The sequence below is a fragment of the Mustelus asterias genome, chromosome 15 (assembly GCF_964213995.1).
Source record: "Mustelus asterias chromosome 15, sMusAst1.hap1.1, whole genome shotgun sequence".
In the NCBI taxonomy this organism is placed as follows: domain Eukaryota; kingdom Metazoa; phylum Chordata; class Chondrichthyes; order Carcharhiniformes; family Triakidae; genus Mustelus; species Mustelus asterias.
Window position 1 is genome coordinate 61,905,136 of NC_135815.1, and position 27,697 is coordinate 61,932,832.

General features: G+C 54.8%; 1 protein-coding gene across 7 annotated transcripts in view; it reads left to right on the plus strand.

The window, feature by feature from the left end:
* snx9b (sorting nexin 9b) overlaps positions 1-27,697 on the plus strand; it is a 237,976-nt gene that overhangs the window by 149,506 nt on the left and 60,773 nt on the right. For all 7 annotated transcript variants that reach the window (XR_013499657.1, XM_078229971.1, XM_078229972.1 and 4 more), the window contains 2 exons: positions 2,534-2,651; positions 18,141-18,271. Coding sequence is in view for 6 of the 7 variants with exons in the window: in XM_078229971.1 (XP_078086097.1) it covers positions 2,534-2,651; positions 18,141-18,271 (249 nt within the window). In the remaining variant the exon portion in view is untranslated. The remainder of the gene's footprint in view (positions 1-2,533; positions 2,652-18,140; positions 18,272-27,697) is intronic.

Here is a 27,697-nt window from a genome sequence, read left to right on the forward strand (position 1 = left end):
GTGTGAAAGTAAGTCATGGAATCCCTACAATGCAGAAGGGGGCCATTTGGTCCATTGAGTCTGCACCAACTCTCCAACAGGGCATCTTACCCCTGCTCAGGTGCAGCAGGTGGTAAAGAAGGCAAATGGTGTGTTAGCCTTCATTGCGTGGGGTTTCGAGTACAGGAGCAGGGATGTTTTGTTACAATTATACAGAACCTTGGTGAGGCCACATCGAGAATATTGTGTGCAGTTTTGGTCTCCTTTTCTGAGGAAGGATGTTCTTGCTCTTGAGAGAGTGCAGCAAAGGTTTACCAGGCTGATTCTGGGGATGGTGCAACTGGTGTATGAGGAGAGATTGACTAGGTTAGGATTATTTTTGCTGGAGTTCAGACAAATGAGGGGGGGGATCTCCTAGAGACTTATGAAATTCTAATAGGACTAGATAGGGTAGATGCAGGGAGGATGTTCCCGATGGTGGGTGTGTCCAGAACCAGGGGTCACAGTCTGAGGATACAGGGTAGACTATTTAGGACAGAGATGAGGAGACATTTCTTCACCCAACGAGTGGTGAGCCTGTGGAATTCATTACCACAGGAAGTAGTTGATGCCAAAACATTGAATGTATTCAAGAGGTGGCTAGATATAGCACTTGGGGCGAATGGGATCAAAGGTTATGGGGAGAAAGCAAGATTAGGCTATTGAGTTGGGTGATCAGCCATGATCATGATGAATGGCGGATCAGGCTTGAAGGGCCAAATGGCCTCCTCCTGCTCCTATCTTCTATGTTTCACTCCCTACCCTATCCCTGTAATTCCACGGGGTGATAGTAGAAATGTGAGCAATGGGATGTGCTCGGTTGAGGGCCCTGTCAGCCATGCTGAGGTGGGGCTTGCAATCCTTGACTGAGGAAAAGGAAAACATGCCAGAAGTGCAGGTACGAACAGTTATTGCCCTGACGGAGGAACTGAGAGAATGGAATGGAATCCTTACAAGAAATAGGGAGAAAACACTGGTTGCAATAGGAAGAAATAAATTGTGGGGCAGGAGGCAGGCTGAAACGATGAATCTACCAAGATAGTCCTTTTTTGTAAATCTTGGGAAAGAGGTAAGTGTGGGCTTTTGTTGCAGGACTTCTCTGTTGTTGGGAAAACACCCAACTTCAGCTCAGCAACTTAACCTGACTGGCTAAACTTCCAGGAGTTACTCAGATTGTGCACTAAACTCAGAACTTGATGATTACCATAGGAAGAATTGTTTAGAAAGAGTATACTTTATTTTTTCGTCAGCGCAAAACTGACTGAGGAGTTTTCAGTATGGATGAGTTTTAAGTTACTTGTTAGGGACCAGACCAGAAACTCCAAGGTATATTATGCAGTTAGCCTAGACCCCAACTTTTGCATTTGATTTTGGCATCAGGGTGAGCATATGGTGTTTCACTCCAGATATGATTCAAGTGACCCACTAGGAAGCCTTTCTCAAAACAAACTTTATTTAAGAACACAAAAGAATTAACATACCTTATACCAATTAAGATACTTAAACATGACAAAGTATAGTTCTTAACAGCTAACTATCTCTATTGTTCCAATTTAGCAGTATTTCCCCCATAGACGTAAATCCCTTCTGTGGAACCAGTTAGCACAGAAACCAAAGATGCTTACGTGATGCTAGATTTCCAGCTTTTTAACACTTCTGGACTGAGATCCAGACAGCAGTTTTCAGAGAAGGATATATCCTCAAAACAGCAAAACTTCAGAAAAATAAATAGAGTCTTTGGCAGCTCTCGGTCTCCAGACTTCAGGGACAGAAAATAGATACCTCTCTGCAGCTTCCAAAACAGGAACTCTCAGAGAAAGATCCACTCTCATACAGCAGAATCCCCGAGAAAGAAACATTTTATCTCCTGGCAGATTCTAGTCTCCCAACTTCAGCGAGGGGGAGAGGCTGTGTCTCAACTCCAAAACAGCCTTTCAGCTTGAATATTCTGTATAAAACTAGCTTCACCCCATCACATGACGATATTTGTCAATCATCCCAATCAAGCCCTACCATGCAAAAATCCCAGGGCAACACTAAAAACAAATGCTGTTTTAATGTGAAAACATTAGTCCAGATTAGACAGCAATTATACAAATATACAGAACGGCACTGATAAGATGGAAGGGACGGCGAGAAATGCCCTGCACAGAAACATGATTAAAATACATTTCTTAAAGGCACAGTTCTGTAACATACTCAACAAGTTTTTTTTTTCAATTGTTTATTTATTGAACAGTTTATTTTTTTTCTCTTGCCATGTTGTATGGTTTGACAGGTTTGTATTGAGCTAAGAAAATTGCAATTCAGTCTAAAACTGGTTAAAATTAGTGTTGGTAATTTTTTACAAAATCTGTTCAGATTATATTACATTCATAATCTTGATTTTGTGCATCACAGTTAGCCAGCTTTGTACAGCTGAAGACATGAGGCTGATTAATTTGGATATAGTTTGTATAATGCATGTAGAAATCTGGGTTGAACTCTCCTCTTTTTTTGTGTCACTCTTAAACAGAACACTAACCGATCAGTCAACCACAGATACAAGCATTTTGACTGGTTATATGAACGCCTGCTCATCAAGTTTGGTTCTGCCATTCCAATTCCTTCACTTCCAGATAAGCAAGTTACAGGTAATTGGAAACATTGAGAAACATTTATGGTGGTGAGATATTCTGCAATGATTCATGATACAAAAGCTAGCGGTGCTTTTACAGTAATTGAAATGATTCCGAACATAGGAATGCTCGGAGAGCAACTTGGGGCATGGAGCAGTATCTGCCGATAAAACCATTGCCTTTCTATTTCTCCCTGGCCTTAAAGTTGATTACTTTAGGGTATGTGTCTGTGGAGGCAGCAAATGCAGACATCACCTCACATGCTTTCAGTAGAGTGGAAGAGGAGGGTAATTGATGGAGAATTAGGAAACAAAATGAAAATAAAGTTATGTACTCTGGCAGGATGTGGCAAATGGTGTTTTCCAGATCTCTGTAGGTCTTGGCATCCTGTTACCTTCAGGCAAGTCATTGATTTTGTTTTCCCTCTTTCTGCTTCTTCACCCATATCATTCCCTCCTTCGCTCTCTCTTTCTTGGAATCCCACTGCACTTCTCGCTCGGTCGCCGCCCTCCCTCTCCCCCCCCCCCCCCCCCCCCGCCTCGCTTGGTCACCGCCCCCCCCCCGCCTCGCTCGGTCGCCGCCCCCCCCCCCCCCCCCCCCGCTTCGCTCGGTCACCGCCCCCCCCCCCCCCCCACTTCGCTCGGTCGCCGCCCCCCCGCTTCGCTTGGTCACCCCCCCCCCCCCCCCCCCGCCTCGCTCGGTCACCGCCCCCCCCCCACTTCGCTCGGTCACTGCCCCCCCCGCCTCGCTCGGTCACCGCACCCCCCCGCCTCGCTCGGTCGCCGCCCCCCCCGCTTCGCTCGGTCACCGCCCCCCCCCACCTCGCTCGGTCACCGCACCCCACCCGCTTCGCTCGGTCACCGCCCCGCCCCCCCCCCCCCCCCCGCCTCACTCGGTCACCGCCCTGCCGCCTCGCGCGGTCACTGCCCCCCCCCGCCCTCCCGCCTCGCTCGGTCGCCGCCCCCTCGCTTGGTCGCCACCGCCCCCCCGCCTCGCTCGGTCGCCGCTCCCCCGCCTCGCTCGGTCGCCGCCCCCCCCGCTTCGCTCGGTCACCGCCCCCCCCCCCCCCCCACTTCGCTCGGTCACCGCCCCCCCCGCCTCGCTCGGTCGCCGCACCCCCGCCTCGCTCGGTCGCCGCACCCCCGCCTCGCTCGGTCGCCGCCCCCCCCGCCTCGCTCGGTCACCGCCCCCCCCGCCTCGCTCGGTCACCGCCCCCCCCCACTTCGCTCGGTCACCGCCGCCCCCGCCTCGCTCGGTCACCGCCCCCCCCCAATTCGTTCGGTCGCCGCACCCCCCGCCTCGCTCGGTCGCCGCCCCCCCCGCCTCGCTCGGTCGCCGCCCCCCCCGCTTCGCTCGGTCACCGCCCCCCCCACTTCGCTCGGTCACCGCCCCCCCCCCGCTTCGCTCGGTCACCGCCCCCCCCCCCGCCTCGCTCGGTCGCCGCCCCCCCGCCTCGCTCGGTCGCCGCCCCCCCGCCTCGCTCGGTCGCCGCCCCCCCCGCCTCGCTCGGTCACCGCCCCCCCGCCTCGCTCGGTCGCCGCCCCCCGCCTCGCTCGGTCGCCGCCCCCCCCCCCGCCTCGCTCGGTCGCCGCCCCCCCCGCCTCGCTCGGTCGCCGCCCCCCCGCCTCGCTCGGTCGCCGCCCCCCCCCGCCTCGCTCGGTCGCCGCCCCACCCCGCCTCGCTCGGTCGCCGCCCCCCCGCCTCGCTCGGTCGCCGCCCCCCCGCCTCGCTCGGTCGCCGCCCCCCCCCGCCTCGCTCGGTCGCCGCCCCCCCGCCTCGCTCAGTCACCGCCCCCCCCCCCACTTCGCTCGGTCACCGCCCCCCCCCCCCACTTCGCTCGGTCACCGCCCCCCCCCCGCCTCGCTCGGTCGCCGCCCCCCCCGCCTCGCTCGGTCGCCGCCCCCCGCCTCGCTCGGTCACCGCCCCCCCCCCCCACTTCGCTCGGTCACCGCCCCCCCGCCTCGCTCGGTCGCCGCCCCCCCCCGCTTCGCTCGGTCACCGCACCCCACCCGCTTCGCTCGGTCACCGCCCCCCCACCCCCCCCGCCTCACTCGGTCACCGCCCCCCCCCCCCCCCCCCCCCCCCCCGCCTCGCGCGGTCACCGCCCCCCCCCCGCCTCGCGCGGTCACTGCCCCCCCCCCCCCCCCCCCCCCCCCCCCCGCCTCGCTCGGTCGCCGCCCCCTCGCTTGGTCGCCACCGCCCCCCGCCTCGCTCGGTCGCCGCCCCCCCCCACTTCGCTCGGTCACCGCCCCCCCGCCTCGCTCGGTCGCCGCCCCCCCCGCCTCGCTCGGTCGCCGCCCCCCCCGCCTCGCTCGGTCGCCGCCCCCCCCCCCCCCCCCCCCCGCTTGGTCGCCACCGCCCCCCCGCCTCGCTCGGTCGCCGCCCCTCCTCACTTCGCTCGGTCACCGCCCCCCCCCGCCTCGCTCGGTCGCCGCCCCCCCCGCCTCGCTCGGTCACCGCCCCCCCCCCCCACTTCGCTCGGTCACCGCCCCCCCCGCCTCGCTCGGTCGCCGCCCCCGCCTCGCTCGGTCGCCGCCCCCCGCCTCGCTCGGTCACCGCCCCCCCGCCTCGCTCGGTCGCCGCCCCCCCCGCTTCGCTCGGTCACCGCCCCCCCGCCTCGCTCGGTCGCCGCCCCCCCCCGCCTCGCTCGGTCGGCGCCCCCCCGCCCCGCCTCGCTCGGTCGGCGCCCCCCCCCGCCTCGCTCGGTCGGCGCCCCCCCCCCGCCTCGCTCGGTCGGCGCCCCCCCCCGCCTCGCTCGGTCGGCGCCCCCCCCGCCTCGCTCGGTCGGCGCCCCCCCCCGCCTCGCTCGGTCGCCGCCCCCCCGCTTCGCTCGGTCACCGCCCCCCCCCGCCTCGCTCGGTCACCGCCCCCCCCCCGCCTCGCTCGGTCACCGCCCCCCCCCGCCTCGCTCGGTCACCGCCCCCCCGCCTCGCTCGGTCGCCGCACCCCCCGCCTCGCTCGGTCGCCGCTCCCCCGCTTCGCTCGGTCACCGCCCCCCCCCCCCCCCCCCCCACCTCGCTCGGTCACCGCCCCCCGCTTCGCTCGGTCACCGCCCTGCCGCCTCGCGCAGTCACTGCCCCCCCGCCTCGCGCGGTCACCGCCCCCCCCGCCTCGCGCGGTCACTGCCCCCCCCCCGCCTCGCTCGGTCGCCGCCCCCTCGCTTGGTCGCCACCCCCCCGCCTCGCTCGGTCGCCGCCCCCCCGCCTCGCACGGTCGCCGCCCCCCGCCTCGCTCGGTCGCCGCCCCCCCGCCTCGCTCGGTCGCCGCCCCCCCCCGCCTCGCTCGGTCGCCGCCCCCCCGCCTCGCTCGGTCGCTGCCCCCCGCCTCGCTCGGTCGGCGCCCCCCCCCGCCTCGCTCGGTCGGCGCCCCCCCCCGCCTCGCTCGGTCGGCGCCCCCCCCGCCTCGCTCGGTCGGCGCCCCCCCCCGCCTCGCTCGGTCGGCGCCCCCCCCCGCCTCGCTCGGTCGGCGCCCCCCCGCCTCGCTCGGTCGGCGCCCCCCGCCTCGCTCGGTCGGCGCCCCCCGCCTCGCTCGGTCGCCGCCCCCCCGCCTCGCTCGGTCGGCGCCCCCCCCCCCGCCTCGCTCGGTCGGCGCCCCCCCCCGCCTCGCTCGGTCGGCGCCCCCCCCGCCTCGCTCGGTCGGCGCCCCCCCGCCTCGCTCGGTCGGCGCCCCCCCCCCGCCTCGCTCGGTCGGCGCCCCCCCCCCGCCTCGCTCGGTCGGCGCCCCCCCCGCCTCGCTCGGTCGGCGCCCCCCCCGCCTCGCTCGGTCGCCGCCCCCCGCTTCGCTCGGTCACCGCCCCCCCCCCCCGCCTCGCTCGGTCACCGCCCCCCCCCCCGCCTCGCTCGGTCACCGCCCCCCCGCTTCGCTCGGTCACCGCCCCGCCGCCTCGCGCAGTCACTGCCCCCCCCCCCGCCTCGCGCGGTCACTGCCCCCCCCCCGCCTCGCGCGGTCACTGCCCCCCCCGCCTCGCTCGGTCGCCGCCCCCTCGCTTGGTCGCCACCCCCCCGCCTCGCTCGCTCGCCGCCCCCCGCCTCGCTCGGTCGCCGCCCCCCCGCCTCGCTCGGTCGCCGACCCCCCGCCTCGCTCGGTCGCCGCCCCCCGCCTCGCTCGGTCGCCGCCCCCCCGCCTCGCTCGGTCGGCGCCCCCCCGCCTCGCTCGGTCGCCGCCCCCCGCCTCGCTCGGTCGCCGCCCCCCCCCGCTTCGCTCGGTCACCGCCCCCCCCCCGCCTCGCTCGGTCACCGCCCCCCCGCCTCGCTCGGTCGCCGCACCACCCGCCTCGCTCGGTCGCCGCTCCCCCGCTTCGCTCGGTCACCGCCCCCCCCCCCCCCCCCCCCCCACCTCGCTCGGTCACCGCCCCCCCGCTTCGCTCGGTCACCGCCCTGCCGCCTCGCGCAGTCACTGCCCCCCCCCCCGCCTCGCGCGGTCACCGCCCCCCCCCGCCTCGCGCGGTCACTGCCCCCCCCCGCCTCGCTCGGTCGCCACCCCCTCGCTTGGTCGCCACCCCCCCGCCTCGCTCGCTCGCCGCCCCCCCCGCCTCGCTCGGTCGCCGCCCCCCCGCCTCGCTCGGTCGCCGCCCCCCCGCCTCGCTCGGTCGCCGCCCCCCCGCCTCGCTCGGTCGCCGCCCCCCCGCCTCGCTCGGTCGCCGCCCCCCCGCCTCGCTCGGTCGGCGCCCCCCCGCCTCGCTCGGTCGCCGCCCCCCCGCCTCGCTCGGTCGGCGCCCCCCCCCGCCTCGCTCGGTCGGCGCCCCCCCCCGCCTCGCTCGGTCGGCGCCCCCCCCCGCCTCGCTCGGTCGGCGCCCCCCCCCGCCTCGCTCGGTCGGCGCCCCCCCCCGCCTCGCTCGGTCGGCGCCCCCCCCGCCTCGCTCGGTCGGCGCCCCCCCCCCCGCCTCGCTCGGTCGCCGCCCCCCCGCCTCGCTCGGTCGGCGCCCCCCCCCCGCCTCGCTCGGTCGGCGCCCCCCCTGCCTCGCTCGGTCGGCGCCCCCCCGCCTCGCTCGGTCGGCGCCCCCCCCCGCCTCGCTCGGTCGGCGCCCCCCGCCTCGATCGGTCGGCGCCCCCCTGCCTCGCTCGGTCGGCGCCCCCCCCCCGCCTCGCTCGGTCGGCGCCCCCCCCCGCCTCGCTCGGTCGGCGCCCCCCCCGCCTCGCTCGGTCGGCGCCCCCCCCGCTTCGCTCGGTCACCGCGCCCCCGCCTCGCTCGGTCGGCGCCCCCCCGCCTCGCTCGGTCGGGCGCCCCCCCGCCTCGCTCGGTCACCGCCCCCCCCGCCTCGCTCGGTCGGCGCCCCCCCGCCTCGCTCGGTCGCCGCCCCCCCGCCTCGCTCGGTCGCCGCCCCCCCGCCTCGCTCGGTCGGCGCCCCCCCCCGCCTCGCTCGGTCGGCGCCCCCCCCGCCTCGCTCGGTCGGCGCCCCCCCGCCTCGCTCGGTCGCCGCCCCCCCGCCTCGCTCGGTCGGCGCCCCCCCCCGCCTCGCTCGGTCGGCGCCCCCCCCCCGCCTCGCTCGGTCGGCGCCCCCCCCCGCCTCGCTCGGTCGGCGCCCCCCCGCCTCGCTCGGTCGGCGCCCCCCCCCGCCTCGCTCGGTCGGCGCCCCCCCCCGCCTCGCTCGGTCGGCGCCCCCCCCGCCTCGCTCGGTCGGCGCCCCCCCCGCCTCGCTCGGTCGCCGCCCCCCCCGCTTCGCTCGGTCACCGCCCCCCCCCCCGCCTCGCTCGGTCACCGCCCCCCCCCCCGCCTCGCTCGGTCACCGCCCCCCCGCTTCGCTCGGTCACCGCCCCGCCGCCTCGCGCAGTCACTGCCCCCCCCCCCGCCTCGCGCGGTCACTGCCCCCCCCCCGCCTCGCGCGGTCACTGCCCCCCCCCGCCTCGCTCGGTCGCCGCCCCCTCGCTTGGTCGCCACCCCCCGCCTCGCTCGCTCGCCGCCCCCCGCCTCGCTCGGTCGCCGCCCCCCCGCCTCGCTCGGTCGCCGACCCCCCGCCTCGCTCGGTCGCCGCCCCCCGCCTCGCTCGGTCGCCGCCCCCCCCGCCTCGCTCGGTCGGCGCCCCCCCGCCTCGCTCGGTCGCCGCCCCCCCGCCTCGCTCGGTCGCCGCCCCCCCCCGCTTCGCTCGGTCACCGCCCCCCCCCCGCCTCGCTCGGTCACCGCCCCCCCGCCTCGCTCGGTCGCCGCACCACCCGCCTCGCTCGGTCGCCGCTCCCCCGCTTCGCTCGGTCACCGCCCCCCCCCCCCCCCCCCCCCACCTCGCTCGGTCACCGCCCCCCCGCTTCGCTCGGTCACCGCCCTGCCGCCTCGCGCAGTCACTGCCCCCCCCCCGCCTCGCGCGGTCACCGCCCCCCCCCGCCTCGCGCGGTCACTGCCCCCCCCCGCCTCGCTCGGTCGCCACCCCCTCGCTTGGTCGCCACCCCCCCGCCTCGCTCGCTCGCCGCCCCCCCCGCCTCGCTCGGTCGCCGCCCCCCCGCCTCGCTCGGTCGCCGCCCCCCCGCCTCGCTCGGTCGCCGCCCCCCCGCCTCGCTCGGTCGCCGCCCCCCCGCCTCGCTCGGTCGCCGCCCCCCCCGCCTCGCTCGGTCGGCGCCCCCCGCCTCGCTCGGTCGCCGCCCCCCCGCCTCGCTCGGTCGGCGCCCCCCCCGCCTCGCTCGGTCGGCGCCCCCCCCCGCCTCGCTCGGTCGGCGCCCCCCCCCGCCTCGCTCGGTCGGCGCCCCCCCCCGCCTCGCTCGGTCGGCGCCCCCCCCGCCTCGCTCGGTCGGCGCCCCCCCCGCCTCGCTCGGTCGGCGCCCCCCCCCCCGCCTCGCTCGGTCGCCGCCCCCCCGCCTCGCTCGGTCGGCGCCCCCCCCCCGCCTCGCTCGGTCGGCGCCCCCCCCTGCCTCGCTCGGTCGGCGCCCCCCCGCCTCGCTCGGTCGGCGCCCCCCCCCGCCTCGCTCGGTCGGCGCCCCCCGCCTCGATCGGTCGGCGCCCCCCTGCCTCGCTCGGTCGGCGCCCCCCCCCCGCCTCGCTCGGTCGGCGCCCCCCCCCGCCTCGCTCGGTCGGCGCCCCCCCCGCCTCGCTCGGTCGGCGCCCCCCCCGCTTCGCTCGGTCACCGCGCCCCCGCCTCGCTCGGTCGGCGCCCCCCCGCCTCGCTCGGTCGGCGCCCCCCCGCCTCGCTCGGTCACCGCCCCCCCCGCCTCGCTCGGTCGGCGCCCCCCCGCCTCGCTCGGTCGCCGCCCCCCCGCCTCGCTCGGTCGCCGCCCCCCCGCCTCGCTCGGTCGGCGCCCCCCCCCGCCTCGCTCGGTCGGCGCCCCCCCCGCCTCGCTCGGTCGGCGCCCCCCCCGCCTCGCTCGGTCGGCGCCCCCCCCGCCTCGCTCGGTCGGCGCCCCCCCCGCCTCGCTCGGTCGGCGCCCGCCCCCGCCTCGCTCGGTCGGCGCCCCCCCCCGCCTCGCTCGGTCGGCGCCCCCCCCCCCGCCTCGCACTGGTCGGCGCCCCCCCCCCCGCCTCGCTCGGTCGGCGCCCCCCCCCCTCGCCTCGCTCGGTCGGCGCCCCCCCTCGCCTCGCTCGGTCGGCGCCCCCCCCCGCCTCGCTCGGTCGGCGCCCCCCCCCGCCTCGCTCGGTCGGCGCCCCCTCACCCTCCCACCACGCTCCCTTAATGTCCCGAGTTTGTGTAGGTTATGTAGATTTCGGTTACGGGGAATGGGTGTCGCCAGGGGTTGTGTGTGTGCCTGGGTAAGATGCTGAATTGGTGAAGACTTAATGGGCTGAATGGCCTCCTTCTGTACTGTAGGGATTCTATGAAATGACTCCTATTCTTCCAGTCCCGGTGTAACTCTAACCGGATTTTGAAAATTTAGAGGATGTGCTTTGTCAATTCTGTAAGAGCCCCACTGTTTACGCTTATAAATTGGTAAGAAATAGTCAGACAGATTTTCCTGGGATAAACAAAGAGCAAGCTAAGTTTACTGAAACTATTTCTCTAAAAAGCATCGAGGGAAATCACAATCACCATTCATAATTCACACATTTGCACCTGGGTACTCAGTGCAGATGGCCAAGAATATGCCAATAGGATTTTTAAGTTCATGAGAAAAAGAACAGAGTGTATGGTTAACTATTCCTTGGCTGGTCTTGATGTGGTGATTCAATCTTGTGCCGTTTTGTTTAGTTGTGTTCATGGGTATAGTTCTTTGGAGCACATTACCATGGTTTTTCACCAAAAGGAGTGCAGTAGATTCTGTTCTCATGGTGGTTATTTTGTAAAACTGAGCACAACGCTTCTGAGAGAGAAAGGTAGAAAAGACATACAGTTTAAGACAGCCTGTGTTCAGTACAGCATTGTCTTTTGTCCTCTTTCTCCTGCTTGGTAAATCTCCTTCAAGCACCTTGCTTGCTCTCTATTCCAGAGAAATTCTATTAGTTCATATCTGCTGCAGTGATTGTTGGGATGATGTGAAGCCAAAGGAGGATTGGGTCTTTCGTGCTTCCCAGGGGTTTGAAATTCTGCTTTTCGTCCTTGGTTCCAAGCAAATTTGTGTGCATTGTAGCAGTCTGGATGGTTTTCCAATGCTATTTTCCAAAGGTCACAGTTTTTTAAAAGAAAATCCAGCCTGTAAAAGGAAAATTAGAAATTGTATCTTTAAAAAGCAAATTGTCGTAATGGTATCTTCCTCATTGTTTACAAGTTCAATAAATTATGAATTTCAACACTGTATTCCAGGATTCAAGTTATTTATATATAGCAAAAAAAGCAGTGGGCGTAGAACTCACCTGTGGGGAACACCACTGTCTATCATCTTCCAATACTAAAAATAACCATCTACCACTGTTTTCTATCCTTAAAGCCTATTTTTTTCAATCCAATTGAAAACTGACTGTCCTATTCCATGAGCCTCAATGTTATTTACCAGCCATTAATATGGCACCTTGTTTCTTAAAATCCATTTCGACAATATCCATCACGTTAACTTCTTCAACCTTCTGTTATTTCATTAAAAAATTCAGTGAGATTAGTCATGCATACTAAGCAAAAGCAAAGAAATAAAAAAAGAAAAAGAAGATAGAGGCAGAGGTTATGATCTAAAATAGTTGAACTTGAGGCCAGGAGATTGTAGTAGAGTGTTGAGTTAGAAACATAGAAAGAAATATAGCACAAACAGGCCCTTCGGCCCACAAGTTGCGCCGGTCATGTCCCTACCTACCTAGGCTTATATATATAGGCTTACCTATAACCCTCAATCCTATTAAGTCCCATGTACTCATCCAGAAGTCTCTTAAAAGACCCTATCTAGTTTGCCTCCACCAGCACTGACGGCAGCCGATTCCACTCACCGCCACAGTCTGAGTGAAAAATTTACCCCTGACATCTCCTCTGTACCTACCCCCCAGCACCTTAAACCTGTGTCCTCTTGTGGCATCCATTTCAGCCCTGGGAAAAAGCCTCCGAGAATCCACCTGATCTATACCTCTCAACATCTTGTACACCTCTGTCAGATCACTTCTCATCCTTCGTCTCCCCAAGGAGAAAAGACCGAGCTCCCTCAGCCTATCCTCATAAGGCATGCCAACCAATTCAGGCAACATCCTTGTAAATCTTCTCTTTCAATCTTTTCCACATCCCTCCTGTAATGAGGCGACCAGAACTGAGCACAGTACTCCATGTGGGGTCTGACGAGGGTCTTATAAAGCTGCATCATTATCTCCCGACTCCTAAACTCAATCCCTCGATTGATGAAGGCCAGCACACCATACACCTTCTTAACCACCTCCTCTACCTGTGAGGCCAATTTTAAGAGTCCTTTGGACCCGGACCCCAAGGTCCTTCTGATCCTCTGCACTGCTAAGAGTCTTACCCTTGATATTATACTCCTTCATCCCATTTGACCTGCCAAAATTGACCACTACACATTTATCCGGGTTGAAGTCCATCTGCCACTTCTCCGCCCAATCTTGCATCCTATCTATGTCACGCTGCAGCTTCTGACATCCCTCCAACCTATCCACAACACCACCAACCTTCATGTCGTCGGCAAACTTACCAACCCACCCCTCCACTTCCTCATCCAGGTCATTTATGAAAATGACAAACAGCAAGAGTCCCAGAACAGATCCCTGGGGCACTCCACTGGTGACCGACCTCCATTCAGAAAAAGACCCGTCTACATCCACTCTCTGCCTTCTGCAGGCAAGCCAGTTCTGAATCCACAAGGCAACAGCCCCTTGGATCCCATGCCCTCTCGCTTTCTCGAGAAGTCTTGCATGGGGGACCTTATCGAACGCCTTGCTGAAGTCCATGTAAACCACATCTACCGCTTTTCCTTCGTCAATGTATTTAGTCACATTTTCAAAGAACTCCATCAGGCTTGTAAGGCACGATTTGCCTTTGACAAAGCCGTGCTGACTACTTTTGAGCATACTAAACTCCTCTAAATGTTCATAAATCCTGTCCCTCAGGATCTTCTCCATCAACTTACCAACCACTGAGGTTAGACTCACCGGTCGGTAATTTCCTGGGCCATCCCTATTCCCTTTCTTGAATATAGGAACCACATCCGCAATCCTCCGGAACCTCTCGCGTCTCCATTGACGACGCAAAGATCATCGCCAGAGGCTCTGCAATCTCTTCCCTCACCTCCCACAGTAACCTGGGTACATCCCATCCGGTCCCGGCGACTTATCTATCTTGACGCTATTCAAAATTTCCAACATGTCCACTTTCTTAATGTCCACATACTCAATCTTTTCAGTCCGCCTCAATCCTGTAGTACAATCACCCAGGTCTTTTTCCACTGTGAATACCGAGGTAAAATATTCATTAAGCGCCTCTGCTATTTCTTCCGGTTCTGTACAGACTCTCTTCACCTTCATCTTTTATAGGTCCTATTCCTTCATATCTCATCCTTTTACTCTTCACATATTTATAGAACGCCTTGGGGTTCTCCTTAATTTTACCTGCCAAGGCCTTCTCGTGACCCCTTCTGGCTCTCCTAATTTCCTTCTCAAGTCCCTTCCTACAAGCCGTATACTCATCTAGATCCCTATCATCGCCTAGCTCTCTGAACCTTTTGTACGCTTTCCTTTTCTTTCTCACTAGGTTCAGTGCAGCTTTCGTGCACCACGGTTCCCGTAACCTACCAACACCTCCCTGTCTCATCGGAACGTTGTCATGCAGAACTCCAGACAAACATTCCTTGAAAATCTGCCACCTTACTTCAGTACTTTTCCTCGAGAATGCCTCCTTCCAATTTACGCCTCTAATCTCCTGCCTGATGGCTTCATATTTCCCCTTACTCCAGTTAAACACTTTCCTAGCTTGCCTGATCCTATCTCTTTCCAATGCTAGCGTAAAGGAGATAGAGTTATGATCACTATCCCCAAGATGCTCCCCCACTGAGAGATCCGACACCTGTCCAGGCTCATTAGCCAGTACCAGATCGAGTACAGCCTCTCCTCTTGTAGGCTTATCCACCTGCTGTGTCAGGAAACCCTCCTGAACACACCTAACAAACTCCTCCCCATCCAAACCCCTTACCCTAGGGATATTCCAATCGATGTTTGGGAAATTAAAGTCTCCCATCACGACAACCCTGTTATTCCTACATCTCTCCAGGATCTGTTTCCCTATCTGTTCCTCAACATCCCTGTTACTATTGGGCGGCCTGTAGAAAACACCCAGCAAAGTTATCGACCCCTTCCCGCTCCGAACTTCCACCCACAGAGACTCCGTAGACAATCCCTCCACGGCTTCCACCTTCTCTACAGCTGTGACACTATCCCTGATCAGCAGTGCCACTGCCACCCCCCCCCCCCCCCCCCCTTGCCTCCCTCTCTGTCCTTTCTGAAACCTGGCACCTGAAGTATCCAGTCCTGTCCCTGTCCCCAAGTCTCCGTAATGGCCACCACATCACACTTCCAAGCATCGATCCACACTCTAAGCTCATCCACTTTATTCACTACACTCCTGGCGTTAAAATAGACACATCTCAAACCTTTGGTCTGAGCTCTCCCCTTCTTTATCACCCGTCTATTCTCCCTCTTACAGTGTGTACAATCCTTCTCTAGTTGATAGATAACCTGCTGTTTCTCGAGTTTTCATTAGGCTTTATTAGAACACACTGCAGCAGACCAAAGAGGGAAAGGTCAGTGTGTTAGCACGTTGAAGATTTGAAATGATAGGCAATTGACTAGAAGCTCAGGGTCATGCTTGTGGACAGATTTTGTTTGAGTGCTTTACAATTTTTTTCCAATGTAGCATTGAACTGTACAAACCAGAGGGTCTCACTTGGATCTCCGGTTTGATTTTGAGTTGATCTCAGGAACAGTGTTGGAATATAAAATTGGTGACCATAAGACATAGGAGCAGAATTAGGCCACTCGGCCCATTGAGTCTGCTCCGCCATTCAATCGTGAGATTTTTCTCATTCCCATTCTTCTGTCTTTTCCCCATAACCCTGATCCCCTTATTAATCAAGAACCTATCTATCTCTGTTTTAAAGACACTCAATGACCTGGCCTCCACAGCTTCTGCGGCAAAGAGTTCCACAGATTCACCACTCTGGCTGAAGAAATTCCTCCTCAGCTCTGTCCTAAGGGATCATCCCTTTAGCCTGAGGTTATGCCCTCTGGTTCAGTTTTTCATACTAGTGGAAACATCCTCTCCACGTCCATTCTATCCAGGCCTTGCAGTATCCTATAAGTTTCAATAAGATCCCCCCTCATCCTTCTAAACGCCAACGAGTACAGACCCAGAGTCCTCAACCGTTCCTCATACAACAAGCTCTTCATTCCAGGGATCATTCTTGTGAACCTCCTCTGGACCTCTTCCAAGGCCAGCACATCCTTCCTTGGATATGGGGCCCAAAACTGCTCACAATACTCCAAATGAGGTCTAACCAGAGCCTTAAGGAACAGTTGTTAGGGCTACAGGACAGGCATGTGCCTGTAAAAAAGAAGGATAGGAAGGGTAGGATTCGAGAACCGTGGATAACCAGGGAAATTGAGGGACTGGTCAAAAAGAAAAGAGAGGCGTATGTTAGGTCCAGGCAGCTAAAAATGGAGGGAGCTCTGGAGGAGTACAAAGAAAGTAGGAAAGAACTCAAACGGGGAATTAGAAGGGCAAAAAGGGGTCACGAAATGTCCTTGGCAGACAGGATTAAGGAGAATCCCAAGGCATTTTATTCATACGTTAGGAACAAAAGGGTTGTCAGGGAAAAAATCGGACCTCTCAGGGACAAAAGTGGGGAATTATGCTTAGAGCCCAAAGAAGTAGGGGAGATCCTAAATGAATACTTTGCGTCGGTATTCACAAAGGAGAGGGATGTGTTGACTGGGAGTGTCTCGGAGGGGCGTGTTGAACCGTTAGAGAAAATCTCCATTACAAAGGAGGAAGTGTTAGGTTTGGGACCTCTGTAGTTTGTGATTTATATAAACGATCTGGAAGAAGGTGTAACTGGAGTGATCAGTAAGTTTGCGGACGACACAAAATTGGCTGGACTTGCAGATAGTGAGGAGCATTGTCAGAAGCTACAGAAGGATATAGATAGGCTGGAAATTTGGGCAAAGAAATGGCAGATGGAGTTCAATCCTGATAAATGCGAAGTGATGCATTTTGGTAGAAATAATATAGGGAGGAGCTATACGATAAATGGCAGAACCATAAAGGGTGTAGATACGCAGAGGGACCTGGGTGTGTAAGTCCACAGATCCTTGAAAGTGACGTCACAGGTGGAGAAGGTGGTGAAGAAGGCATATGGCATGCTTGCCTTTATAGGACGGGGCATAGAGTATAAAAGTTGGGGTCTGATGTTGCAGATGTATAGCACGTTGGTTCGGCCGCATTTGGAATACTGCGTCCAGTTCTGGTCGCCACACTACCAGAAGGACGTGGAGGCTTTGGAGAGAGTACAGAGGAGGTTTACCAGGATGTTGCCTGGTATGGAGGGGCTTAGCTATGAGGAGAGATTGGATAAACTGGGGTTGTTCTCCCTGGAAAGACGGAGGATGAGGGGAGACTTAATAGAAGTGTATAAAATTATGAAAGGCATAGATAGGGTAAACGGTGGGAAGCTTTTCCCCAGGTCGGTGGTGACGTTCACGAGGGGTCATAGGTTCAAGGTGAAGGGGGGGAAGTTTAACACAGATATCAGAAGGACATATTTTACACAGAGGGTGGTGGGGCCTGGAATGCACTGCCAGGCAAGGTGGTGGAGGCGGACACACTGGGAACAATTTAGACTTATCTCGACAGCCATATGAACGGAGTGGGAATGGAGGGATACAAAAGAATGGTCTAGTTTGGACCAGGGAGCGGCGCGGGCTTGGAGGGCCGAAGGGCCTGTTCCTGTGCTGTATTGTTCTTTGTTCTTATACAGCCTCAGAAGTACATTCCTGCTCTTGTATTCTAGCCCTCTCGTCATGAATGCTAATATTGCATTTGCCTTCCTAACTGCCGACTGAACCTGCACGTTAACCTTAAGAGAATCCTGAACAATGACTCCCAAGTCCCTTCATGTTTCTGATTTCCTAAGCATTTTCCCATTTAGAAAATGGTCTATGCCTCCATTCCTCCTTTCAAAGTGCATAACCTCACACTTTTCCACATTGTATTCCATCTTTGCCCACTCTCCTAACCTGTCCAAGTCCTTCTGCGCGCGCCGCCCCCCACTTCCTCAATGCTACCTGTCCCATTACACATCTTTGTATCATCTGCAAACTTAGCAACAGTGCCTTCAGTTCTTTCCTCCAAATCGTTAATGTATATGGTGAAAAGTTGTAGTCCCAGCACTGACCCCTGAGGCACACCACTAGTCACCGTTGCCATCCTGAAAAAGACCCCTCTATCCCCACTCTCTGCCTTCTGCCAGCCAGCCAACCCTCTATAAGACCCCCAGGATCTTATCCTTAACACCATGGACACTTAACTTACTTAACAGTCTCCTCTGCGGCACCTTGTCAAAGACCTTCTTTGGTTTCATCAGTCCTATTATTAGGAGGCAGACAATGGAATCTCTCAGGGTGCTAAGATTTGATCATTTACAATCAAGAAAAGCAATCTGAGGCTCAGGCAATCACTGAAAACATAAATTTTTCTTCAAGTGCTGTCAGATCTCTTAGATTCACCAAAGAGGGCGGATGCAAACTGGGTTGAGGCAGCATCTGTGACAGTGCAGGACTGCCTCAGAATTGTTCACATTTCTAGAGTGATTACGATCCGCTGAGCTCTAGTTTTAAGTATCTCACGGACTATAGGAAGAAACAAAGGAATTCCACAGGTTTGAGGTAATGGGATTGATGAGTTTTGAGGTGTGCTTTCAATACTGAGTATGAAAAATTGATTCATTTCTGCTAAAATAAGTATACACTCAAATAGAATTGTGTAGCCCGAGGAATAATAACACAAAACAATTTCTACCAAATAATTACTACATTCATCCAGTGTGCTGTTCATTGTTGGGAAGAATTTGAACTGTCGTTTAGTACCCATCTGTATTTTCTGAGTTTTTAAACTGTGAAACTGGCTTTGAAATTTGACATTATTGAGACGTATTGAATTGATTTAATGTGATAAAGGGCGCTTTGAAGAGGAATTCATCAAGATGAGAATGGAGAGGTTGCAGGGTTGGATGAACAGAATGTGTCATCATCCAGTCGTTTCAAACAGTGAGGTGTTTCAGCTCTTCATCACTTACCGGGATGAAAAGGTAGGAAAAATAAGCCAACCAAATAATTGGCAGTGAGAATGTGGCATTTTCTTGAAGTAAAGATGAAAAGAAAATCGTTAAAGGATTAATCCAAAACCTTTTTATCTTTCTTCACCATAGTATCTTGCTGTTGTAATAATTTACAAATTAATCTCCAATCAGGTTTTTTTTAAAATTAGCCCAGTGGCTGTCATGTGCAACTAGATTGTTGCAGCCATTCTCCTGCTTTCATGCTCACTTTTGGAATGATATGGTGAAAAGCTAATTTGGAGATTTATTTTGTACTTGGTCTTGGGTGAGGGAGTGCTTTTTGTTACATTCAGTGAGAATTGTTAACTGTATAAGGTTTTAAATTGTTGCGATGCAAGTTCCACTGTGTACCATTATTCAAATTTTACTCTATACTGCTACACTGTTTTAGTGAAAAATGAAATGGATAATGAAAACTACCATTACAAAATGCAGCAATTATAAATGACTACGGCATTTACAGCCTTCAACATAATTGGTACAATTTGGGTTGGCACAGTGTCACAGTGGTTAACACTGCTACCTCACAGCACCAGGGACCTGGGTTGGATTCCCAGCTTGGGTCACTGTCTGTGTGGAGTATGCACATTCTCCCCGTGTGTGCGTGGGTTTCCTCCGGGTGCTCCGGTTTCTTCCCACACTCCAAAGATGTGCGAGTTAAGTGGATTGGCCATGCCAAATTGCTCCTTAGTGTCAGGGGGACTAGCTGGTGTAAATGCATGGAGTTATGGGGATAGGGCCTGGGTGGGATTGTGGTCGGTGCAGACTCGATGGGCCGAATGGCCTCCTGCACTGTAAGGATGCTATGATTCTATGCTATGCTATGGTGAACTATTGCTCATGATGTTTATACTGTAAACTGAAATTCAAGGCTCTAAATCTATTTCAAATCATCTGCCATATTATTTTTAAAATCAAGTATGTGATAAGGTTGACAAAGAATCCCTACAGTGCAAAAGGAGCCCATTCGGCCCATTGAGTTTGCATCGACCACAGTCCCACCCAGTCCCTATTCCCGTAATTTATCCTAGCTAATCCCCCTGACTCAAGGTCAATTTAGCATGGCTAATCCACCTAACCCACACACCTTTCGGATTGTGGGAGGAAACCGGAGCACCCGGAGGAAATCCACGCAGACACGGGGAGAAGGTGCAAACTCCACACAGACAGTGACCCAAGGCTGGAATCGAACCTGCATCCCTGGCGCTGTGAGGCAGCAGTGCTAACCACTGTGCCACCGTGCCACCCCCATTCAATCACTTTGTTATTGAACTGTTAATATTCAGTCTGCTTCTGGAACATCTTCCAGGAGAACAGAACTAGCAGGGGGTCACAGTTGGAGAATAAGGGGTCTCTCTCTTAACCATGATATGGAGATGCCGGCATTGGACTGGGGTAAGCACAGTAAGAAGCCTCACAACACCAGGTTAAAGTCCAACAGGTTTATTTGGTAGCACAAGCCACAAGCTTTCGGAGCGCTGCTCCTTCATCAGGTGAGTGGGAGTTCACCTGATGAAGGAGCAGTGCTCCGAAAGCTTGTGGCTTGTGCTACCAAATAAACCTGTTGGACTTTAACCTGGTGTTGTGAGACTTCTTACTCTCTCCCTTAAGACAGAGATTAGGAGAAATCCTTACATAGGAATTAGGAGCAGAAATCGGCAAATTCAGCCCTTCTCCTGCTCCGCCATTCAATCAGATCATAGCTGATCTCTCCCTGGTCTCAAATCCACCTCCCCACCTATTCCCCATATCCCTTTGACCCGTTTTTTAATCAAAAACATATCTAACTCCTTCTTGAAACCATTTAATGATTCAGACTCCTCCACGCTATGGGGCAGCGAGTTTCACAGATTCACCACCCTCTGAGAGAAGTAGTTCCTCCTCATCTCGGCTTTAAATCTACTGCCTCTCAACCTATACCTGTGACCTCTTGTTCTAGATTGCCCCACAAGAGGAAACATTTGGTCTACGTTCACTCTATCAATCCCTTTTATATACCTCGGTCAGATCCCCCGTCATTCTTCTAAACTCCAGTGAGTACAAACCCAAACTGTTTAATCTCTCCTCGTACATCAACTCAGAGGGTAGTCAATCTGTGGAATTCTGCCCCCTCCCCTCCCGAGAATCCCCTCGATCCCTCTTTTTAGTTTAAAGTCTATTACTGTCACAAGTCGGCTTCCATTAACACTGCAATGAAGTTATTGTGAAAATCCCCTAGTCGCCACACTCCGGTGCCTGTTTGGGTGCACTGAGGGAGAATTTAGCATGGCCAACGTGCCCAACCAGCACGTCCCTCGGACTGTGGGAGGAAACCAGAGCACCCGGAGGAAACCCACGCAGACACGGGGGGGAGAACGTGCAGGCTCCGCACAGGCAGCAACCCGAGCCGGGAATCGAACCCGGGTCCCGGCACTGAGAGGCAGCAGTGCTAATCGTTTATGAAGTCCAACGTCCCATCTGCTTTGCTAAGTTCTCCCTGCAATACATTTTGCCACCTTCAGAGATCAGTGCCTGGAGTTACGATCAGAAGAGGGATCGGAACATTGACTGACGAGGGAACTCCCCAGGCCTTATATTGGCTGCGACAAATCATAACGGAATGCCACCACGAGATATCACCCTGTACCCCCCCCCCAATCTCTCCACGCCAAGGGTTCCAATTCAACAGTGACACCCCCAAGCCTCAAGACGGTCAAGTGGGCCTCACCTTGGCTGTGCTGCTGGGGCAATGGGGGAGGGGGTCTCTCCTCCGTCTCCTGAGTCCTCTGCCTCTGTCTTCATACTGTCCACTGCTACTGCCTCACTGGCCGGCGGTAGCAGTGGCAGTAATATTGGATATTAAGTTGCTAATCCCAACCTGTGTCAGCATAAAGTGTCTTATGGGAGCTGTGTGGGATGGAGGGGGAGTCAGAGAGAGGTGGATGTTCTGCATCTCTACCTATAGTCACCATGCACGAGGTCACGTAATTCATGAATGGTCACAGGAGATGGGGACACAACTCACTAGTTGTTGTAGGTAAAAAACCTCTGACACAATTAGTGGTTCAAAATGTACTGTTTAATTTCACAATTGTGTGAGAAGTGAGGTTCCTAATAGTGGACCCCCAGCCTTCTCCTCGAACACAAGTAAGAACAGAGTTTATATATGTCCCTGTTCCCGCCCTCATTACATTGCAAAACCTGAGATGGCTGTCATTGTTCATGGTGAGATTCTTGTTGTTTTAGCAGTATCTTCCTCTGCGTAGTTTGTCCGATCTCCAAGGCCACAATTGTTCGTCATTTATATCCTTGAAACAACATCACAGGTTTTGCACAAACAAGTTAACTAATATACATACAGGTTTGAATAATACTTTATATCAGGATAAGATGAATAACGTATGATGAATATATATATGAATCTATGGTGATTCAATGACAGAAGGCATACATGTCAACTCCATCGTGTTAAACAAAGGTACATAAAAATGGAGGTTGTTTAGCTTAACTCGAGCTGGGTTAATCGCATTTCTGAATAACAGTGGAGACAGCAAAAAAATAGCTGTTCCTCTTATCTGGCACAGACATGAAAAACACCGAACTCTGACAAAAACATGGACTCTGCAGTGTTCTAAACAAAATCACAGAGTTCGGGTCTTAATGCTTAAGTGTGACAAAGTTCATTAACCCATTCCCGACTGCACTAGTGAATGAAAAGCAAAGCAGAGAGTCCCTGTTTTTCATCTTGCCATTCGTAGTAAGAACACCAAACTAAAATGCAAGGGGACGGATAATATCCTTTGTAAGTAGGATTGGGACCATGTGGTTTGTTGCTGAGCTGGTGCCAGGTTGAGGGATATCTTGAACCAGCTTGAAAGGCTATTGGAGAGGGAGGCGGAAGATTCAGTTATGATGCATACCGGGACCAACAACGTAGGGAAAAACAGGCAAGAGGCTCTGTTTAGAAAGTGCCAGGAACTACGAACGAAGTTGAAGAACAGGACTTCAAGGGTTATAATTTCTGGATTATTACCTGAACCTTGTACAAAATGGCATAGGAATGAACAAATTAGGGAGGCAAACATGTAGCTGACAAAGTGGTCGGGGAAAGTAGCATTCTTTATAAAACACTGGTTAGTCTCCTAGTGGAGTTTTGAGTTCTTTTGCATTCTTCCATCTCATGAGATGATTGTTTGCATCTTGACTCTGTGTTAAATATTACCTGGTGTTGCTCAGGGACCCCATTCTGGCATGGCAAGTCTCTATCAGGTTTGCTGAGAATCAGTCTGCAGGTTCTTGGTGAGTACTTCTTTTGATAGCACTTTTGATGATGCCGTCTCTCACTTTGCTGATTGAAAGTAGGCTGTTGGGGCAGTAATTGGCTTGATTGGATTTGTCCTGCTTTTTCTGGACTGGGCACATCTAGGCAATTTTCCACATTGGCAGATAGTTTGTGGTGTTGTAGCTGTTCTGGAAGGGCTTCGCTAGAGTCCTGGCTATTACTGGAGCTCATTTCTCCAGTATTATAGCTGGAATATTGTCCAGTGTCTTCAGCTATTCCTTGATGTCATTTGGAGTGAATCAAATGGCTGAAGAATGACATCTGTTATGGTGAAGAGATTGATTACTGTTTGGCATTTCTGACTATGTAATTACAAATGCTCCTGCTTTGTCTTTTGCACCGATGGTTCTATTATCATTGACATGTGAATATTCATAGATCCATTTTCTCCTGTCATTTTCTTTTATTTTTTAAATTTGCCCCTCCTATTCATGATTGAATGTGGCAAGACTGCAGTTTTTTGATCTGATCTGTTGGTTGTGGGATCACTTAGAACTGTCTATGGCATGCTGGTTCAGCTTGCCTCTAGTCCTGTAGATTATGTACACCAGGTGAGCATCTTATTTTTGGGATGCCCGATCCTGCTCTTGGTATGCTTTTCTAAAATCCTCATTGAATCAAGTTTGAGGTTAATGGCAAAATTAGGATGTTCCATGAGGTTACAAATTGTGACTGTTGATGGATCACAGCACCTGATGCATGTCCAGTTTTGAGCTGCGAATTCCATTTCGGATCTGTCATACAACTTTGTCGCTCAGGATTTGACCTGCTTAGTCACTAATGGTTCTATGAAGCACTCTTGATAATGCACATCGAGGCCCCACTCAGTGCACATTCTGTGCCTTTGCTGTTGCCCACTTGGAGGAGTATGATTCATCAGTACAGGGAAGATTGTAGGTGGTAATCAGCAGAGGGTTTTGTTGCCCATGTTAGACGTTATGATCTGAGACTTAATGGAGTCCAGATTCAATGTTAAGGACTCCCAGGACCATTCCCATTCTCTTGTGTGCCACTGTCCTGTTGGTGACGAGACATATGTAGGGATGGTGATAGAGGAGTCTTTGAACTTTGGTTGTATGATTCATTAAGTGGGACTGTATCAGTTTAAGACTTGGCTGGTTCATGGACCAGCGCTCAGAATTTGGCACAAATCCCCAGATGTCATGAGGAGGATCTTTACTGAGCTGTTCTTATTTTGTCCAGCCTCGGTTGATTCCACATAGAACATAGAACAGTACAGCACAGAACAGGCCCTTCGGCCCACGATGTTGTGCCGAGCTTTATCTGAAACCAAGATCAAGCTATCCCACTCCCTATCATCCTGGTGTGCTCCATGTGCCTATCCAATAACCGCTTAAATGTTCCTGAAGTGTCTGACTCCACTATCACTGCAGGCAGTCCATTCCACACCCCAACCACTCTCTGCGTAAAGAACCTACCTCTGATATCCTTCCTATATCTCCCACCACGAACCCTATAGTTATGCCCCCTTGTAATAGCTCCATCCACCCGAGGAAATAGTCTTTGAACGTTCACTCTATCTATCCCCTTCATCATTTTATAAACCTCTATTAAGTCTCCCCTCCGCCTCCTCCGCTCCAGAGAGAACAGCCCTAGCTCCCTCAACCTTTCCTCATAAGACCTACCCTCCAAACCAGGCAGCATCCTGGTAAATCTCTTCTGCACTCTTTCCAGCGCTTCCACATCCTTCTTATAGTGAGGTGACCAGAACTGCACACAATATTCCAAATGTGGTCTCACCAAGGTCCTGTACAGTTGCAGCATAACCCCACGGCTCTTAAACTCCAACCCCCTGTTAATAAAAGCTAACACACTATAGGCCTTCTTCACAGCTCTATCCACTTGAGTGGCAACCTTTAGAGATCTGTGGATATGGACCCCAAGATCTCTCTGTTCCTCCACAGTCTTCAGAACCCTACCTTTGACCCTGTAATCCACATTTAAACTAGTCCTACCAAAATGAATCACCTCACATTTATCAGGGTTAAACTCCATTTGCCATTTTTCAGCCCAGCTTTGCATCCTATCTATGTCTCTTTGCAGCCTACAACAGCCCTCCACCTCATCCACTACTCCACCAATCTTGGTGTCATCAGCAAATTTACTGATCCACCCTTCAGCCCCCTCCTCTAAGTCATTAATAAAAATCACAAAGAGCAGAGGACCAAGCACTGATCCCTGTGGCACTCCGCTAGCAACCTGCCTCCAGTCCGAAAATTTTCCATCCACCACCACCCTCTGTCTTCGATCAGACAGCCAGTTACCTATCCAATCTGCCAACTTTCCCTCTATCCCACACCTCCTAACTTTCATCATAAGCTAACCATGGGGGACCTTATCAAACGCCTTGGTCCTCGCTGTTCTATTATTATTTGTGGCTGTTTGATACAGCTGAATGACTTGCTAGCCATTTCAGAGGACATGTAAGAGTCAACCAAATTTCTGTGGCATGGGTCAGATATGAGACATACCAGATAAGCTCTGGAAATTTCCTTCACTAATTGACATTCTTGAACCAGATAGATTTTTATGATATTCATAGAATCGAATTCATAGAATGGATGGCACGGTAGCACAGTGGTTAGCACTGCTGCTTCACAGCTCCAGGGACCTGGGTTCAATTACTGGCTCGGGTCACTGTCTGTGTGGAGTCTGCACATTCTCCTCGTGTCTGCGTGGGTTTCCTCCGGGTGCTCCGGTTTCCTCCCGCAGTCCAAAGATGTGCGGGTTAGGTTGATTGGCCATGCTAAAATTGCCCCTTAGTGTCCTGAGATGCATAGGTTAGAGGGATTAGTGGGTAAAATATATAGGGATATGGGGGTACGGCCTGGGTGGGATTGTGGTCGGTGCAGATTCGATGGGCCGAATGGCCTCTTTCTGCACTGTAGGCTTCTATGATTCTATGAATCATAGAATCCCTACAGTTGGCTACCAATGCTCACACTTGCTTTTTATTCCAGATTTATTTAACTGAACTTAAATTCCCCTTCTGCTTTGGCGGTATATAAACTCAGAAAAAGTGTAGATTTGGTTGGTTGGATGGTTGAATCCTGATCCCAAACTGCCCAATTCCCCTTTTAACAGAAGCAGGGAACAAGCCTGCTCCCAGGAAGCATGTTGGCAATGTCAATATCATAATGAGGGATGGTAGCCTCAGATTGATCCAAGATTTCAAATTAAACCTTGGCCGGACAGGTTTCCTGGCCTTCGGGAAGCTTAGCAGCTAAAAGAAGACTAGGATTGTTGGAGCCAATACCTCTGAGGTCCAGCATCTTAAACCTCTCTCCTCCATCCCTTTGACTTCCTCTAAAAGGTCCAATCTTTCCCTCCTCCTTGTTCGTTCTCCAACTGCAGCCTGGTCCTAAATATCTACTTACCAGGTAGTAGGTGAAACCCTCGATTTGCTCCACTGGGTTTCCTGACCTCAATCCAGCACCCGAACTACCTCCCTGCCTCTGAATAAAATTCCAGCCACATGTCTCCAGGTCATTATTCCAGAGCTCTGGATTATCTGCCCAGTAACATGACCACTATACTACTGTGCCTGCACTTTTGGATCTCTTGGGTATCTGTAAATCTATATAACTTAAATATTTGTAGAGCAGTGATTCTATCCCCTCACCAGTTCTCTAAACATTTCAGTTTCTAACTTTTAGTAGCTGGGTAGCCAGACAAGTGTGGAGTAGTCTCCTAATTTTAACTGTTAATGTTGTAGGCAAGCAAGGACCAAGTGATTATCACATGGTTTATCAGTCTGGAGGTTTAAGCTGATAGGAATAGCAACAGTTATGTAAATTGACCCAAGGGACAACATCTAAGAATTCCATGTGTCTTTTCCTAATGATGTATGGTAATTGACATAACGGCCTGGATTTTTGCTCCTGAGTTGGTACAATATCCTGCTCCATAAACCTGACCTGGGAAAAAGTGTCCCAGAATTGGGATTTTCTTTTGAGATTGGTGGAGTTCTCTGGGAGCTGGGTCTGCTGTTCCTGGAATGAGTGCAGAAGCTGGTGTGGTTGTGGGCTAGGCAGAAGGCCTGCCTCTGTGCTTTGGCACTGTGTCCAAGATTTTAAAAGAAAGCACTGAAACAGCAACTCTTACCAGCACTCTCAATGCCGCCTCATTCCTCTACCATCCCATAGCCCCTCATACCCTACATGCCAACTTATTTTCCTCTACCCAGACCCAATAGCTCTTTTAGCATCAATACAAACTTAGTGCCAAATCATACCAACCCATGTCCTCCACCTATCGCCCTTTTGCCCTTTTCACCTATCATGCCATCTCACCCAGTGTCCACCAGGGGAATAACTCAGAATCCATACTGCGATGAAAATAAAGTCCTAAGTATCTTTCACAGAATCTTTAAAAAAACACTCATTTGTAAAACCCCTTCACCACATTTACGCTCATTCAATTACATCCTTATAAAAGCAAACATTTCATTCAAGTGCTTAATCCCTTGTAAAACAACCATTGGCATTCAGTCCCAGTTCAAAGAGTCTATAAACACACACTTGTAGCTGTCAATCAAACTGTTAAATTGAAGACAACCTATCATAATGGAAGGTTGTAAAATCAGCCATGTAGCATTGATCCAACAACAGTTGACTTCAGGCTTGTGGCTATAGACAGAGCGAAAGAGTAAGTAGTGAGTTTTTAACACTACAGGTATTTTTTTTAAAGATTTGAAAGGCAGGAGTTTTAAATTGCCTGACAGTTCGACAGTTCACTTTGACATATTTGATAGTTCCAATTAGCTTGACAATTAATGAGTTTATGCACTTTTTTTAATCCACATTCATGAATATCTTTACATCCCCAAAGACCTGACCTCCCATAAGGGGTATTTGACTTCCCTTAAAGGTATCCCAGGACCATATCCAAAGGTGAGGGGTGAGGGACGGATGTTGGCTACCCTACATCTCCAAAAGACTCCACAAAGTTCATAGAATCATAGAATCTGTACAGTGCAGAAGGAGGCCATTCAGCCCATCACCTCTCCACCGATTCTCCAACAGACCATCCTATCCAGGCCATATCTCCATAAC